The sequence below is a fragment of the Vipera berus genome (genome assembly GCF_964194415.1).
Source record: "Vipera berus genome assembly, chromosome: 3".
Lineage (NCBI taxonomy): Eukaryota > Metazoa > Chordata > Lepidosauria > Squamata > Viperidae > Vipera > Vipera berus.
Window position 1 is genome coordinate 213,810,209 of NC_138204.1, and position 17,248 is coordinate 213,827,456.

General features: G+C 48.6%; 1 protein-coding gene across 1 annotated transcript in view; it reads right to left on the reverse strand.

The window, feature by feature from the left end:
• Positions 1–17,248, reverse strand: part of TSNARE1 (t-SNARE domain containing 1) — a 311,342-nt gene that overhangs the window by 26,171 nt on the left and 267,923 nt on the right. The window contains exon 11 of the mRNA XM_081323072.1: positions 5,127–5,242. Within this exon, the coding sequence (XP_081179198.1) occupies positions 5,147–5,242 (96 nt within the window). The 3' untranslated portion in view covers positions 5,127–5,146. The remainder of the gene's footprint in view (positions 1–5,126; positions 5,243–17,248) is intronic.

Sequence of the window (17,248 nt, forward strand, 5' to 3'; positions counted from 1 at the left end):
CGATGGTATCGAAAGCCGCCGAGAGGTCTAATAAGACTAGGACAGAGGAATGGCCCCTGTCCCGGGCTCTCCAGAGATCATTTATCAGAGCGACCAATGCCGTCTCCGTGCTGTAGCCCGGCCTGAAACCCGATTGGTACGGGTCTAGATAAACCGCTTCATCCAGGATCTGAGGAAGTTGGTGCGCCACCACGCTCTCAACAACCTTCGCAAGGAAGCGAAGATTGGAGACTGGACGAAAGTTGTTCAAAGAGGATGGGTCCAAGGTGGGCTTCTTGAGGAGAGGTCTCACCACCGCCTCCTTCAAGGCGGTGGGGAAGTGACCCTCACTCAGAGAAGCAGAGATGATCGCTAGGAACCAGCCTCGTGTCCCCTCTCGAGCTGCATAGGCCAGCCAGGAAGGGCACGGGTCCAGTAAGCATGTGGAGGAGCTCAACCTTCTCATAATCCTGTCCACTTCCTTAGGAGTTACAGGATCAAATTCTTCCCAGATGACGTCGACAAGACTGTCCATGTCTTGTTCTTCCATCTCAGCCCAGTTGGAGTCCAGGCCAGTTCGAATCCGAGCAATTTTATCCAGCAGATATTGACCAAATTCCTCGGCTCGACCCTGCAAGGGTTCCTCCCTCACCTCTTGGTTTAATAGGGAGCGAGTCACCCTGAACAAGGCAGCCGGGCGATTATCTGCGGACGCGATGAGGGTGGAAAAGTAGTTGGATTTTGCCACCCTTATCGCAGCGAGATAAGACCTGGTGAGGATTCTTAGTCGCAATCGGTCGGATTCGGATCGACTGGATCTCCAACGGCTCTCTAGGCCCCGTCTCCGACGCTTCATCTCCCGGAGCTCCTCGGTGAACCATGGGGCTCGCTGGGATCTGCGCCGGGTCAGAGGCCGCAAGGGTACAACTCGGTCCAGAGCCTCCGTGGCTGCCTTTTCCCAGGCTTCCACTAAGGCATCTGCCGAGCTGTGAGCAGGGGGTGCATGCGTGTCCCTAAGCGCTGCCTGGAACTTATCAGGGTCCATTAGGCGCCTAGGGCGGTACCATCTGACTGGCACCGTGCACCCATGGTGGGGGGTGGCAAGGGGGAAGTCTAGCCGCAGGAGGTGGTGATCGGTCCATGACAGGGGCGTAACAGTTGTGGCACCCCCACCGATATCATCACGCCACCGTCCAGACAAGAACACCAAGTCTGGGTTGTGGCCTCTCTCATGAGTCGGCCCAGAAATTATTTGCAACAGGTCCATGGCCGCCATGGAAGCCATGAACTCCCGAGCCAGTTCGGACGATCCTCCCAGGGACGGTAGGTTAAAGTCGCCCAAGACCATGAGTCTTGGGAATTCAACCACCAACCCTGAGAGGACATCGAGTAGCTCGGAAAGGGCCGCCGCTGCACGATTAGGTGGTAGGTACGCCAGCAGCAGGCCCAACTGCGCCCCTGGGCCGTATCTCAGTAGGAGAGACTCACACCCGACCATCTGAGGGACGGTGGTCTCTCGCGGGCTAAGGGATTCCCTGATGATAACTGCCACTCCCCCGCCCCTCCCATGAGCCCGGGGCTGGTGCAGTACCTGGAAACCTGGCGGGCAGAGGTCAACCAGAGGAACACCCCCCTCTGGGCCCAGCCAGGTTTCCGTGATGCAGGCCAGGTCCGCATGCTCACTCTCCACTAGGTCACGAATGAGGTGAGCTTTGTTAGCTACGGACCTTGCATTCAGGTAGACCAGCCTTAGCATGGGAGGGTGCGCACCTTTGCTCCCGGGTCCTCCGGGGGAGAACAGAGGGTCGGAGCGTCTCACCGCTTGTACAGAGCGGAGATGACACTCCCGGTGACGATACGGCCCTCTGTCTGTGCACCTTCTGCCATTCCCCACCATCCTAGGGATGGGACGTTTGTCAGTACGCCACTGGGTGTTATCGGCGACTGGTCCTCGTTGTACGCCGTCGCGAACGGCCGTGGGCCTGGCATGCGTTATGGTGGCTGGAAGGCGTGCCTTTCCCACGCAACCATAGTCTTCTCCCTCCCCCCTCCCTAACCCCACAAAAAACTTAACTAGGAACTTAATCAGGGGCCTCTTGTTGGGTTTATGCTGGAGGCCCCTGACCCTGCCCGGCCATCTCTCAGAGGCCCAGTGGTTGGGCCCGTCATCAAGATTGGATGTGATGCAGGCGGGTCGCACCCAGGAGAGTGGGGAACCCCTGAGGGCGTGCAGTACTGTGCTAGAGTATTGAACGAGCATAGTCACAGGTGGTTCCGGGAAGGCTGTCCCCTGGATGGTGAATTTGCAGGAGGGTCGAGTCGGGTAGGTGCGTTTCTGGATCGTCGCCCTGCCACTGCCACTTGGCCGGGCGAACCCCCAGAAGGAGGCCACTCCTCATCCTCTCACGATGGGTTGTGTCTCTGCTTCCGGAGGTGGTCCAGAACGTACTCTGGGTGAAGCATACCCCATAGAGCTCTCACCTCTATGGGGTTGCAGGTGTAAGGCCCAGCCACTCTGCCACCGTGGCTAGCACCCAGGCCCGTTATGTCCTGTGGGGAGAGAATGGGCAAGGATGATTGAGAGCGGGCAGAAGGCAGGATGGAGGGATCCATTAATTGGCGTCAGCTCTGGTGGTTCAGCCGCCTAAACAGTTCCCTCCCTGATCCTCTGGGCGTTGTTCCCGGCCGCAGCTCCATGGCCCCTATTGGTTGGGGACCGTCCGGAGCGTGGCCTCCCAGAGGTATGGGAGTCCCTGGTGTTATGCCCCTGCTGTTGCCGTCTCCGATCAAGGTGTCTCGAGGATGTGGCCGCAGATGCCTCGCCGCCGCCGCTACCGCCGCTGTCTGAGGCCCCTGGGCAAAAACGGTCTAAGGCCCAGAGAGGCTGTCACCGCCGTCTTCGCCTTCGTTGCCGCCGCTTCCGTCGTACAGGGCATAGAGGAGTCGTTGGCACTCGGAGACGCCGCCGCTATCCGGGAGCAGATTAGGCAGCCGAGGCAAAAACAGCAGCTCCGGCCCCGTTCAGGATTGTTGCAACGGCCGTAGCGGTACAGGGGGCGGGCCGGAGATGCCACGCCGTCAGTGCTACCGCCGCTGTCAAGGCCCCTGGGTGGCGAACGACTAGGCCTGGAGAAGCAGTCCCGGCCGCCGTCGTCTTCGCTGCCGCCTCTTCCACCGCCCAGCTGATCCGCGGCGCCTCCTCTGATCCTCGGAGACGCCGCCGCTGTCCGCTGCTGCTGCTGTTGGTTTCGTTGCCGGCGCCTCCGCCGCACAGCTGATCTGCGGAGACGCCGCCCTTGCCCGGTGATCGGCATCGGAGGAGACCGCAGACCAGGGCTCGCTGGGCTCTCACCGCCGAAGATGCCGCCGCCATCCGGGAGCCGGTCAGGGGCAGAGCAGAGCCTCCGGCCCCTCCTGGATGGCTGCGACGGCTGTCGTGGTCCAGGGCTGTCGTGGTCCAGGGGCGGGCCTCTCGTCGCCGACGCCGCCGAAGATGCCGCCGCCTCCGCCACCCAGCTGGTCTAGCTGGTTCGCGGCGTCTCCGTCGATAGTCCGGAGAAGCCGCCGTCCCCGGGAGCCGGTCAGGGGGCCGGGGCAGAGCAGAGCCTTCGGCCCCTCCTGGATGGCTGCCATGGCTGTCGTGGTCCAGGGGCGGGTCTCTCATCTCCAGCGCCGCCGAAGATGCCTCCGCCTCCGCCACCCAGCTGGTCCAGCTGGTCCGCGGCGCCTCCGCTGATAGCCCGGAGACGCCGCCGTCACCCGGGAGCCGGTCAGGGGGCCGGGGCAGAGCAGAGCCTCCGGCCCCTCCTGGATGGCCAGGGGCGGGCCTGGAGACGCCCCGCCGCCACCGCCACCGCCGTTGCCAGGCTCCCTGGATCAACGACCAGCCTGGGGGCTTGAAAGTCGTCGCCGCAGCCGCTGCCATCCTTGCCGCCGGGGCCTCCGCCGCACAGCTGATCCGCGGAGGCGCCGCCCTTGCCCGGCAGTTTGACAAGCGGTAGAGGCAGGGCGGAGGTGCTGGCCCCGTTTATAACGGTTGCCAACGGCCCAGGCGGCGGGGCGGGGATGTCCCGGCACCCCTGCAGCTGTTTCGGGAGGCAGCGGGCGGCATAATTGCCCAGCTCATCTGCCCGAAATTCTGGCCCCACCCCAGGGGTCCATTGACATCCCTGGGGGGCTCCTGGGGGGACGCCTTACTGTTGGGGGCTACGGAGCTCTCCCCAGCGCGTCCGCCATCTTTGGAGCCGGCAAAAAAAAAAAAAAAATCCTTCCATTCCCCACCATCCAGTCAGAGCTGAAGAAGCTTCTTGAATGAGAAGCGAAACATTTTCAAAGAATAATAAGAAAGTCCCAGAAGGATACAGATAAGCCTCCAAGTGGCCTCAACGACTCTCTAAAAGAAGGCAAATGACCAGCTGTCTGCAAGGAGTATAAATCCTTCCATTCCCCACCATCCAGTCAGAGCTGAAGAAGCTTCTTGGATGAGAAGTGAAACATCCTCAAGGAATAATAAGAAAGTCCCAGGAGGATACAGAGAAGCCTCCAAGTGGCCTCAACGACCCTCTAAAAGAAGGCAAATGACCAGCTGTCTGCAAGGAGTATAAATATTTCCATTTCCTCCCGGTCAGAGCTGAAGAAAAGCACCTTTGGGACAATGCTGACCTGGATGACTTGAGAATCTCCATGGACATTTAGCCAGGCACTTTGGGATGAAATCCGTTCGGATGGTGCAGGAGCATGAATGGATTTCCAGAAAACCTTGCAGACTGCAGGAACCATTTGTGTTTCAGTTTGAGATGCAGACAACAGGGACTCATCCCCATCATCCTGTGCCCGTCTTCAACAGGGAAGGGACCCAGGGCAGAAAAACATCCTGCAGCCAAGAAGGCTCCACACCCATTTGCACCACTCAGGTGACCCCGAGGACACAGGTAAAACCTCCAAGTGGCCTCAACAACTCTCCAAAAGAAGGCAAATGACCAGCTGTCTGCAAGGAGTATAAATCCTCCCGTTCCTCCACCCTCCAGTCAGAGCCGAAGAAGCTTCTAGGATGAGAAGCGAAACGTCTTCAAAGAAAAACAAGAGAGTCCAATTGCCTCCTGGGAAAATAAAAAAAAAGCACCTTTGGGACAGTCAGAGCACTCTACCTGTGAAAAATCAGCCGGGTTTATTTCTTGATGGAAACCGCAAGGATGATGATGAAGATCAGAAGAACGACCAGCCCGGCAGAGATAACACAACATTTCACTCTCCTTGCTCGCCGCTGAGGAGGACAAAAGAAACAAAGATCAACATACGGGATGTGACACACAAACAAAAGTCTTTAAGGGGTTATATTATAACACCGGGAACTCTTGACATGCTCTAAGGAGGGGAGAAAAAATGAGCTTGGGAACCAACTGATGGGTGGACAAGAGAATCAATGTTCCCCCTTAAGAAAAATTAACACGGGGACGCGTACAAAGAAACTGTGATTGTCATAGGCAACGGTCAGGGTTTCGTCTCAGAATGTGTGAAATTGGTTGTGGGTCTCCAGAAACTGTTACAGCTTTTTTTTTTCTTTTTAACAATCTGTGGTGTACTTGAGATCGGCTTTGTGTGATTTATGTTTCTAAATGCTATTGACACTTTCTTCCCTTAATTCTGTCTCAGGAGAGAGAGATAATGAAGATCTCCCCATTATATTCCTTCCTCCCTTCCTCCCTCCCTCCCTCCTTCCTCCCTCCCTCCATTTCCTTCCTTCCTTCCTCCCTCCCACATTGCCTGCCTTCCTTCCTTCCTTCCTTCCTTCCTTCCTTCTTTCCTTCCTTCCTTCCTTCCTCCCTCCCACATTTCCTTCCTTCCTCCCACCTCCCACATTGCTTGCCTTCCTTCCTTCCTTTCCTTCCTTCTTCCCATACATTTCCTTCCTTCCCTCCCTCCCACACATTTCCTTCCTTCCCTCCCTTCCTCCCACATTTCCTTCCTTCCTCCCTCCCTCCCACATTTCCTTCCTTCCTCCCACCTCCCACATTGCTTGCCTTCCTTCCTTCCTTTCCTTCCTTCTTCCCATACATTTCCTTCCTTCCCTCCCTCCCACACATTTCCTTCCTTTCTTCCCTCCCTCCCTCCCACACATTTATTTCCTTCCTTCCTTCCCTCCCTTCCTCCCACATTTCCTTCCTTCCTCCCCTCCTCCCACATTTCCTTCCTTCCTTCCTTCCTTCCTTCCTTCCTTCCTTCCTTCCTTCCTTCCTTCCTTCCTTCCTTCCTTCCTTCCTTCCCTCCTTCCAAAATTGCTTCTTTTTATGTACTGCTTCCTGCAGAGACTGAGCTGAATCAAATATTACACTTTTCACTGTTGTCTGCGATCAGATCTACGACCCAGAACTAGCCTCTCATTTTCGAGTCAAGTCAGGGGTCATCGTCACGAAGGGAAGGGAAAGGCAACCTTTTGCCTCTCAAAAAGATCTCCACCTTTTTCTTCCTGACCTTTGGAGAGAAAGTTTCCTTCACAAGAAACACCACGTTGCTGTGAAATCACCGCTTCAGCGCTGGAGTTCGCAAAGGTCAATAATATTAACTACCTTTTTCCTACCTTTTTAAAGTGGGGGATATCGATTTAAATCAGCAACTGGGTTGTGGTTTTTTTTTCCCCCTTTTCTTTATACAATGGCATTTGGCTAGATCAATCTCTTCCGGATGTAGAAAAGAATTGGATTATTGCCTGCTGATCTGCACGAACCGCTATTTGACGTCTCTGCCACGTTATTCCATACTCTGCAACTTGTTTTTTTTTTCTTTATTAAATTTATGGCCGCCCATGTCACTACTGAGCGATTCCCTTAAATGTACAAAGATTTAGCTTGTGTTAGTGGGTTTCTTTCCCCTCCCCTTCTGTGAATCACATTCGTGATTTTTGCATTTGGGAATCAGGTGGTGGGGAAAAACAAACGGCATCGGGATAGCAGTCGGATTTGGTCAGGGAAAAACATCAGGGTGGTGAAATAAGGAAAAGTGGACTTCTCAGTGATAAATTGAGGGAGGAGAGAAATGGCTTAAACCATTATGCCTCCTCAACAACTAAAGAGACAACGCCTGTTCATCAAACTTTGACCTAGTCCTGTCTTTCATAGCCAAGGGATTGGTTTTCTGACAATAAAAGGAAAATCACCTGGCTCAATAGTAGCAACTGCGAGAGGGATCTTGGAGTCCTAGTGGACAATCACTTAAGTATGAGCCAGCCGTGTGCAGCAGCTGCCAAAAAAGCCAACACAGTGCTAGGCTGCATTAACAGAGGGATGGAATCAAGATCATGTGAAGTGTTAATACCACTTTACAATGCCTTGGTAAGGCCACACCTGGAATACGGCATCCACTTTTGGTCACCACGATGTAAAAAAGATGTTGAGACTCTAGAAAGAGTGCAGAGAAGAGCAACAAAGAGGATTAGGGGACTGGAGGATAAAACATATAAGGAACGGTTGCTGGAATTGGGTAGGTCTAGTTTAATGAAGAGAAAGACGAGGGGGGACATGATAGCAGTCTTCCATTATCTCAGGGGCTACCCCAAAGAAGAGGGAGTCAAGCTATCCTCCAAAGCGCCTGAAAGCAGGACAAGAAGCAACGGATGGAAACTAGTCAAGGAGAGAAGCAACCTAGAACTAAGGAGAAACCTCCTGACTGTGAGAACAATTAACTAGTGGAACAACCTGCCTCCAGAAGTTGCGGGTGCTCCATCACTGGAAGTTTCTAAGAAAAGACTGGACAGCCATTTGTCTGAAATGGGATAGGGTTTCCTGCCTGAGCAGGGGGTTGGACTAGATGACCTCCAAGGTCCCTTCCAACTTTATTATTATTATTATTATTATTATTATTATTATTATTATTATTATTATTATTATTATTATTATTATTATTATTATTATTATTATTATTCAGATCTCCATTATCTTCCTTCCTACTTACCTTCCATCCATCCATTATCTCTCCTTCTCATATATTTCCTTCCTACCTACCTTTGTTCCTCCCTTATACATTTCCTTCCTTCCTTCCTTCCTTCCTTCCTTCCTTCCTTCCTTCCTTCCTTCCTTCCTTCCTTCCTTCCTTCCTTCCTTCATCTCTCCCTGTCCTACATTTCCTTCCTTCCATCCTTCATCCATCCATCCATCCATCCATCCATCCATCCATCCATCCATCCATCATCTCTCCCTCTCCTACATTTCCTTCCTTCCTTCCTTCCTTCATTCCTTCCTTCCTTCCTTCCTTCCTTCCTTCCTTCCTTCCTTCCTTCCTTCCTTCCTTCCTTCCTTCCTTCCTTCCTTCCTTCCTCCCTCCTTCCTTCTTGGACACCTTAACAAGTAGAATAATTTGAGGAAGGAACCTCCGTGCAGAAGAAAACTACGCTGCACTTTGCCACTTACCCTCTACAGAAAACAAACGTATTTGCTAGCTTGGACAAATACGCAGAGACCAACGCATAAAGGCACTTGTTTACATTGCAGAAAATCAAACACACCAAAAATGCGAGAAGAATTTGTCCCAACCCCAAACTTACAGCCTGGAGAATGTGACACAAGGGAATTAAATCCCTCATGAGATACTCCCTAATGGCTGGGTCGAAGAGCTGTTAACCAGCAAGTCGCTGAGCAAGAGACTGCAGCCACCCTCTGCCTGTTTCGCACGGAGGAGGTAAACCATGCCACTTTCCAAATTCATTCTCCCTTCTCAGACAATAGGCCAGGGGTCTTCAAACTTGGCCCTTTGATGACTGGTGGACTTCAACTCCCAGAATTCCTCAGTCGGCCATTTTGATGAAACTGCGACTTGGATCGAGAACAAGTGGGTCTTCAAACTTGGCCCTTTTATGACTGCTGGACGTCAACCCCCAGAATTCCTCAGTCGGCCATTTTGATGAAACTGCGACTTGGATCGAGAACAAGTGGGTCTTCAAACTTGGCCCTTTTATGACTGCTGGACGTCAACCCCCAGAATTCCTCAGTCGGCCATTTTGATGAAACTGCGACTTGGATCGAGAACAAGTGGGTCTTCAAACTTGGCCCTTTTATGACTGGTGGACTTCAACTCCCATAATTCCTCAGTCGGCCATTTTGATGAAACTGCGACTTGGATCCAGAACAAGTGGGTCTTCAAACTTGGCCCTTTTATGACTGGTGGACTTCAACTCCCAGAATTCCTCAGTCGGCCATTTTGATGAAACTGCGACTTGGATCCAGAACAAGTGGGTCTTCAAACTTGGCCCTTTTATGACTGGTGGACTTCAACTCCCAGAATTCCTCAGTCGGCCATTTTGATGAAACTGCGACTTGGATCCAGAACAAGTGGGTCTTCAAACTTGGCCCTTTGATGAGTGGTGGACTTCAACTCCCAGAATTCCTCAGTCGGCCATTTTGATGAAACTGCGACTTGGATCCAGAACAAGTGGGTCTTCAAACTTGGCCCTTTTATGACTGGTGGACTTCAACTCCCAGAATTCCTCAGTCGGCCATTTTGATGAAACTGCGACTTGGATCCAGAACAAGTGGGTCTTCAGGCTTGGCCCTTTTATGACTGGTGGATTTCAACTCCCAGAATTCCTCAGCCAGCGTGCCTGGCTGAGGAATTCTGGGAGTTGAAGTCCACCAGTCATAAAATGGCCCAGGTTTGAAGACCTCTGCAATAGGCAGCACAGGGCTGCATTAAGTTTCAAGGCCTGCATTAATTTTGAAAACTTTTTTTCACATTTCCTTGAACTCTGTCAGACCCACTCAGACACCCACTTATTCGATATTGAAGCGGCGGCTAAAGGCACGGATGCAAGCGAAAGTGATTACTCCACCCCAAAAGTGGATTAAAGCTGAAGAGATTACATTAATAAATAAATAAATAAATAAATAAATCTGACTGCTAAATGAAGCTGTCAAGTCAGGGGACGCGTTAATGCTGAAAGACATCCAGAAGAATGGAGGTGACCCCTTTCCGAGGGAAGTCAAATTATATGTAAGCAAATATTGCAGAGATGAATTTCTCCTGCTAATCCTCTGAGTGGGGAACCTAATCTTGGTTTTTGAGGCCAGCCGCAGAATTGTGACAGGCTGATGATGAGATTTGGGAGAAAAAAACAAAACCCTAGGAACAAAAATTGAGTTTGGCTTACTGTCTCTCTTTCCCACCAATTAAAAGAAAAGGCATTATCTTTCTCTCTCTGTGGTTTTTTTTTTAATTCAAACTGGAGTTGAGACACATTTTAATTAAAATTTTATTTTGTTTTTTTAATCTTGCACCCCATGGGAAGTTGTCTTCCTGGACTGACTCCCAGCCTAGGGCACAGGTCTGCAAACTTGGCAACTTTAAGACTTGTGGACTTCAAATCCCAGAATTCCTTGCCAAGTTTGCTTGAGGAGTTATGGGAGTTGAAATCCACAAGTCTTTAAGTTGCCAGCTTGCTGGCTGAGGAATTGTGGGAGTTGAAGTCCCTAAGTTTTAAAGTTGCCAAGTTTGACTGAGGAGTTCTGGGAGTTGAAGTCCAAAAGTCTTAAAGCTGCCAGGTTGCTGGTTGAGGAATTCTGGGAGTTGAAGTCCACAAGTCTTAAAAGTTGCCAGGTTTCTGGCTGAGGAATTCTGGGAGTTGAAGTCCCCAAGTCTTAAAGTTGCCAAGTTTGGCTGAGGAATTGTGGGAGTTGAAGTCCCCAAGTCTTAAAAGTTGCCAGGTTGCTGGTTGAGGAATTCTGGGAGTTGAAGTCCCCAAGTCTTAAAGTTGCCATGTTTGGCTGAGGAATTCTGGGAGTTGAAGTCCACAAGTCTTAAAGTTTCCAACTTTGGAGACCTCCTAGGATCAGGAGCCCCCCAAGACAGTAAAAACCTCTAAAAATGCACCAATCAATTCCTTTGGGACAAAGAGATGGATTTCCTATTACAGTATAGGTAGTCCTTGACTTACGATCACAACTGAGTTACTAAGCAAAGCAATTGTTCAGGGAGTTCTGCCCCATTTTATTTATTTTATTTATTTATTTATTTTTGGGACTTATATGCCGCCCTATCTCCCGAAGGACTCAGGGCGGCTAACAACAATAAAAACAACAATCTTTTGACCACAGCTGTCAAGCAAATCGCCCAAGTTATTAAGTGAATTCTGTGGTTGTTAAGCCAATCCCCGCTTGTCAGAAGCTGGCTGGGAAGTTTGCAAAAGGGGATCGCACGACCCCCCGGGGACACGGCCACCGTCATAAATAGGAGTCACTTGACAAGCAGCCAAATTTTGATCACGTGACCGTGGGGGGAAGGCCGCAAGGGTCTTGTGTGTGAAAAACAGTTGTGAGTCCCTTTTTTTCAGTGCCACTGTAACTTCGACCGGTCACTAAACGAACTGTTGTAAATTGAGGATTACGTGTATGGATCAGTAAACTGAATGGTAGATAAATAATAACAACAGCAACAACAACTAATAAATTTGGAAGGGACCTTGGAGGTCATCTAGTCCAACCCACTGCCCCAAAGGAATTGATTGCATCCGTGTCCTGCCACCCTGATCGTCACTACCCTCCTTTCAATTCTAGAATTAAAAATAAGATTCTAGTCCTCAACCTATGTTCACAATCGACCCCCCCCCCAAATTTATGTTGATAAGTGAGACATGTGTTGACATTTGCCCCGTTTTACGACCTTTCTCACCATGGCTGTTCAGCGAATCAATGCCGTCGTTAAGTTAGTCACCCGGTCATTAAGTGAATGCGTTTTCCCCCATGGACTGGGCTTGTCAGACTGTCACAAAAGGGGATCACGTGGCACGTGCACACACACACACACACACACCCTGGGGACTCTGCAACGGTCGTAAATAGGAGTCACTTGCCAAGGGTCTGAATTTTAATCACGTGACTAATGGGGACGCTGCAACGGTCGTAAGTGTGAAAAACGGTCATAAATTGCTTCTTTCGGTGCTGATGTAACTTTGAATGGTCACTAAATGAACGGTGGTAAGCCAAGGACTTTCTATTTTGCTTTTTGCCTTGCCTTCAAGTGGTGCAGATTTGCTAAATAGCCACCCCCTTTGAGCCTCCTAAAGTTCTCCCCCCACACACACATAATAAGCCCTACCACAATTTATATAATAATAATAATAATAATAATAATAATAATAATAATAATAATAATAATAATAATAATGATGATGATGATGATGATGATGATGATGATGAAACAACTCAGTAACATCCCCATAAATGTTTGAAAAAGCAGGTGCTCAACGCGTTGTTGTTGTTATTTATATATATATATATATATATATATATATATATATATATATATATATATATATATGTGTGTGTGTGTGTGTGTGTGTGTGTGTGTGTGTGTGTGTGTGTGTGTGTGTAAATTACTAACAAAGAATTAAGGGAGACTGAAATGCATTTCTAACTCATTAGTTTTCATCAGTCAGCCATACCCTTCTGAGATTCGAACCTGGGCTGACTGCACATTAGGCAGTATTTTTACCTCTTGAGCCACAGGATCTCTCTCGCTCTGTTAGCTTTCTGCAAGGGGAGATATGTGTCAAATGTTAACTATTTAGATTACCTTGCTAGGCCCCAAACATGGGGCAAATCTTTATTTCCTGTTTTCAGCCTATCTTGAAGGCCATCGAACAGGAAGTAGTCACACTGGAGAGCTCATATATTTGTGTAAATTACTAACAAAGAATTAAGGGAGACTGAAATGCATTTCTAACTCATTAGGCGGGTTGAATCCTGAGTGCCGCGTAACAGAGTGAGCGCGTTAGTCGTCCCAGCTTCTGCCAACCTAGCAGTTCGAAAGTACGTAAAAATGCAAGTAGAAAAACAGGGACCACTCCAGTGGGAAGGTAACAGTGTTCTGTGCGGTCTTTTCCTGTGTAGGATTGAGGGTGTCTTGGCGATGTTTCGACGAGGTCCCACTCGTCATCTTCAGGCTGGTGTCTTCAGTTTCGTGCTTCACACAAGCATGAAACCGAAGACACCAGCCTGAAGATGACGAGTGGGACCTCGTCGAAACATCGCCAAGACACCCTCAATCCTACACGGGAAAAGACCCGAACACGCCAAGACCTACGTATATATGGCCATCGAAACTGGGCAATTATGGATGAAACGCGTAACAGTGATACCCATGGTCATCGGGGCACTGGGAACTATGTCCAAAAACTTTGCAAAATACATCAAGAAATTGCAGCTTCCTGCAATGACTCCAGCAAAGCTACAAAAAACTGCACTTTCTCCGCAGTTGTTTTTATTGGGTATTATTACAGATTTTACTGTCATAGATACTAAATTGATGTTGAATCTAATCACGGCAGCAAGACTTTTAGTAGCGCAATATTGGAAGAAGGAGGAACTGCCGACTATAGAAGAATGGACTTTGAAAGTTTCTAACTTGGCGGAAATGGCAAAGATTTCAGCATATTTGAAAGACCAATCGCAACAGAGATATATTGTGGAGTGGAGAAGGTGGATCGAATATATTCAGAATAAATATGGGACTAAAAGGTGTCATTTAGCATTTGAATAAGTAGTGGTTTTATATGATGTATAATTAATTATTTGTTCTTTGTTAGTAATATTATGACTATGGAGAGTTAAAGTGCGATAGAATTTAATGCTTTACTTTTGTTGTTAGCATATTTTAGCTTATGTTTGTATCACTATACCCTGTATTCAGCTCTGGGAAGTCGGGGAGGGGGGAGGGCAGGGTAGGGGAGGGTTGGGGAGAGGGGAGGGAGAGGAGGGTTTTTTTTATCTAAAAAATGTATTGTAAAACTTTTCAATAAAAAAAAACTGCACTACTCGGAACATCTTACATTTTAAGGAGATACCTCGTTGATATCTAGGATGCTGGCAGCAACCCATGTCAACCTTTATTGCCAGTCAGTTTGAGTGTTCAGTTGACTGAGTTTCATGTTTTATGAATAAAAGTTTTATGAAGTTGGAAGGGACCTTGGAGGTCATCTAGTCCAAACCCCTGCTCAGGCAGGAAACCCTATACCATTTCAGACAAATGTCTGTCCAGTCTCTTCTTAAAAACTTCCAGTGTTGGAGCATTCACAGCTTCTGGAGGCAGGTTGTTCCACTGGTTAATTGTTCTCACTGTCAGGAAGTTTCTCCTTGCTTCTAGATTGCTTCTCTCCTTGACTAGTTTCCATCCGTTGCTTCTTGTCCTGCCTTCGGGCGCTTTGGAGAATAGCTTGACTCCCTCTTCTTTGGGGCAGCCCTTGAGATATTGCAACACTGCTATTGTGAGTGATATATTAAACAGCTCTCTCTCTACCCTTTTACCTACCTGTCATAATTAGCCAGGTAGATGCAACAGACAGAGTGAATCACACTCTTATTCACGCTGGATTTGCAGAGAATGCCTGGAGCACCTGCTTTTTCAAACATCCCCGTAACATCCCCATAATTCCACCTTTCATGGAAGTATTTATTTTAAATTTCAGGAAGCGTAATGAATTCTGCCTTTTTTATTATTATTTAGAGAAGTTCGGAGGTAACAGAATAACAGAGCTGGAAGGCACCTTGGAGGTCATCTAGTCCAACCCCCTGCTCAGGGAGGAAGCCCTGCCTATACCATTTCAGACAAATGGCTGTCTAATCTCTTATTAAAAACTTCCAAGTGTTGGAGCATTCAAACGTTATGGAGGCAAAGGAGGACCATCATCATTACCATCATTGTCCATGCTAAATTCCCAGGGAAAGTCTTTCTCCCCAGAAAAGGGGCAATTTATTTAACAATGTAACAGGATAACAAAGTTGGAAGGGACCTTGGAGGTCTTCTAGTCCAACCCTCTGCTCAGGCAGTAAACCCTATACCATTTCAGACCAATGGATGTCTGCTCTCTTCTTAAAAAATGCCAGTGTTGGAGCATTCAAAACTTCTGGAGGTAAGTTGTTCCACTGATTTAAGTGTTCTAACTGTCAGAAAATTTCTCCTTAGTTCTAGATTGGAATTGGGTATGTCTAGTTTAATGGAAGGGACGCAGTGGCTCAGTGGGTTAGGACGCTGAGCTTGTCGATCAGAAGATCGGCAGTTTGGCAGGTCGTATCCCGAGTGCTGCGTAGCAGAGTGAGCACCTGTTACTCGTCCCAGCTTCTGTCAACCTAGCAGTTCGAAAGCACCTAAAAATGCAAGTAGAAAAATAGGGACCACTACGGTGGGAAGATAACAGTGTTCCATGTGCCTTTGGCGTCTAGTCATGCCGGCCACATGACCACGGAGACGTCCTCGGACAAGCGCTGGCTCTTCGGCTTTGAAACGGAGATGAGCACCGGACCCTAGAGTTGGAAACGACTAGCACGCATGTGCGGGGTAACTTTTACCTTTATCTTTCGTTTAATGAAGAGAAGGACGAGGGGGGGGGCATGATAGCACTCTTCCAGTATCTCAGGGGCTGCCCCAAAGAAGAGGGAGTCAAGCTATTCTCTAAAGCGCTTGAAGGCAGGGCAAGAAGCAACGGATGGAACCCATCAAGGAGAGAAGCAACCTAGGATTAGGGAGAAATTTCCTGACGGTTAGAATAATTAATCAGCCTGGTCTGGAAACTGGGTTGTTGGCCAAAAAAACCAACAAAACAAAACTAGACCCCTGGGAATTCTAGTTTCTCAAGGCAAAAAGGGAGGAAGAAGTGATAAGAAGTAGCAAAATGTTAATGCACATCCCCAAAATTCATTAGGCATTCTTTGAACGTAGTCCCAAAGGTGCTTTTTCAAAAGGCAGCTGGACTCTTGTTTTTCCTTGTAAACGTTTCACTTCTCCTCCAAGAAGCTTCTTCTGCTCTTCAGAGAACAGCTCTTCAGAACTGGAGACGCTTCTTGGAGAAGAAGCGAAACCTCTTCAAGAAAAAAAACAAAAAACAAAAGTCCAGTTGCCTTTTGAAAAAGCAGCTTTGGGACAACCATGACCTGGATGACGTGACGGAGAATCTCCATCGACATTTTAAACACAATGTTCTCAGCCTCGTCCACTTGGAGTTGGGCGGACTTCATCTCCCAGAATTCTGGGAGTTGAAATTCACATATTTTCCAGTGGACAAGGCTGAGAAACATTGTAATCAAAGGGGTCTTCCTTCATCTTGAATGAATTAAGATAAATGATGTCACGGTAATAATTTAATAGCTAAACAGCTTACGTAATGATGGAATGCAATGTAAGGTGGATGGCACAATCATACGAATGACTCAGCAGGTGTGTGTATCCCTTTAAGAGTCTTGAGTATGCAAGGGAAATTTTTTGCTGGAGTCTTTCTCTCTTATCCATTCCCTGCTGTAATTGCTGTGTATTGGAGTCTGCTGTTTCACCACGGGTATGTATTTTATTTCTAGTGTATATTTGTAAATATAAAGGTAAAGGTAAAGGTTCCCCCGCACTTGCGTGCTAGTCGTTTCCGACTCTAGGGGCCGGTGCTCATCTCCGTTTCAAAGCCGAAGAGCCAGCGCTTGTCCGAGGACGTCTCCATGGTCATGTGGCCAGCATGACTAGACGCCAAAGGCGCACGGAACGCTGTTACCTTCCCACCGTAGTGGTCCCTATTTTTCTACTTGCATTTTTACGTGCTTTTGAACTGCTAGGTTGGCAGAAGCTGGGACGAGTAACAGGCGCTCACTCTGTTACGCAGCACTCAGGATTCGACCCGCCAAACTGCCGACCTTCTGATCGACAAGCTCAGCATCCTAACCCACTGAGCCACCGTGTCCCTTTATTTGTAGATATAGTGTAATATAAACCACCATTTGATACAAACCACTGTTTACTGCATTTACTCCTGGGTTACCTCAGCGCAATAAGACTGTGCCTGCTCTGGCAAATTAAAATTAAATTCTGAACATACGTGCCGACCACCTCTCCAGTATAGCAAATAAAGGAAAGAAAAATAGACAAAAAACCCATAATAATAATAATAATAATAAAATGCAATGCTGACGGAACACGGACGTTCCCAACGAAGCTCCCTTCCGCTGCAAATTAATTAGACAATTCTATTAGTGGGGCCTTGACTTCTGAACACTTGGCATCCAACGTTAATTGGGTCACAATCAAGATAGTTATTCAGGTTAATTGGATTCCCACTGACAGCAGGCCATCAGCTGTTGGAATCTGCTCCCGTCATTTAAGAGTAATAAATCACGGGTGGCTTTATTGGATAGCATTGCCTGACTGCTGATGGCGTGGACATGCTGGTGGATCGCCGTGGGAAGATTAAGGAAGCTGGCAGCCGTCCTGGTTTGAAAAAGCAGGAGATCATGGACTTGTCTCCGCAATCTGA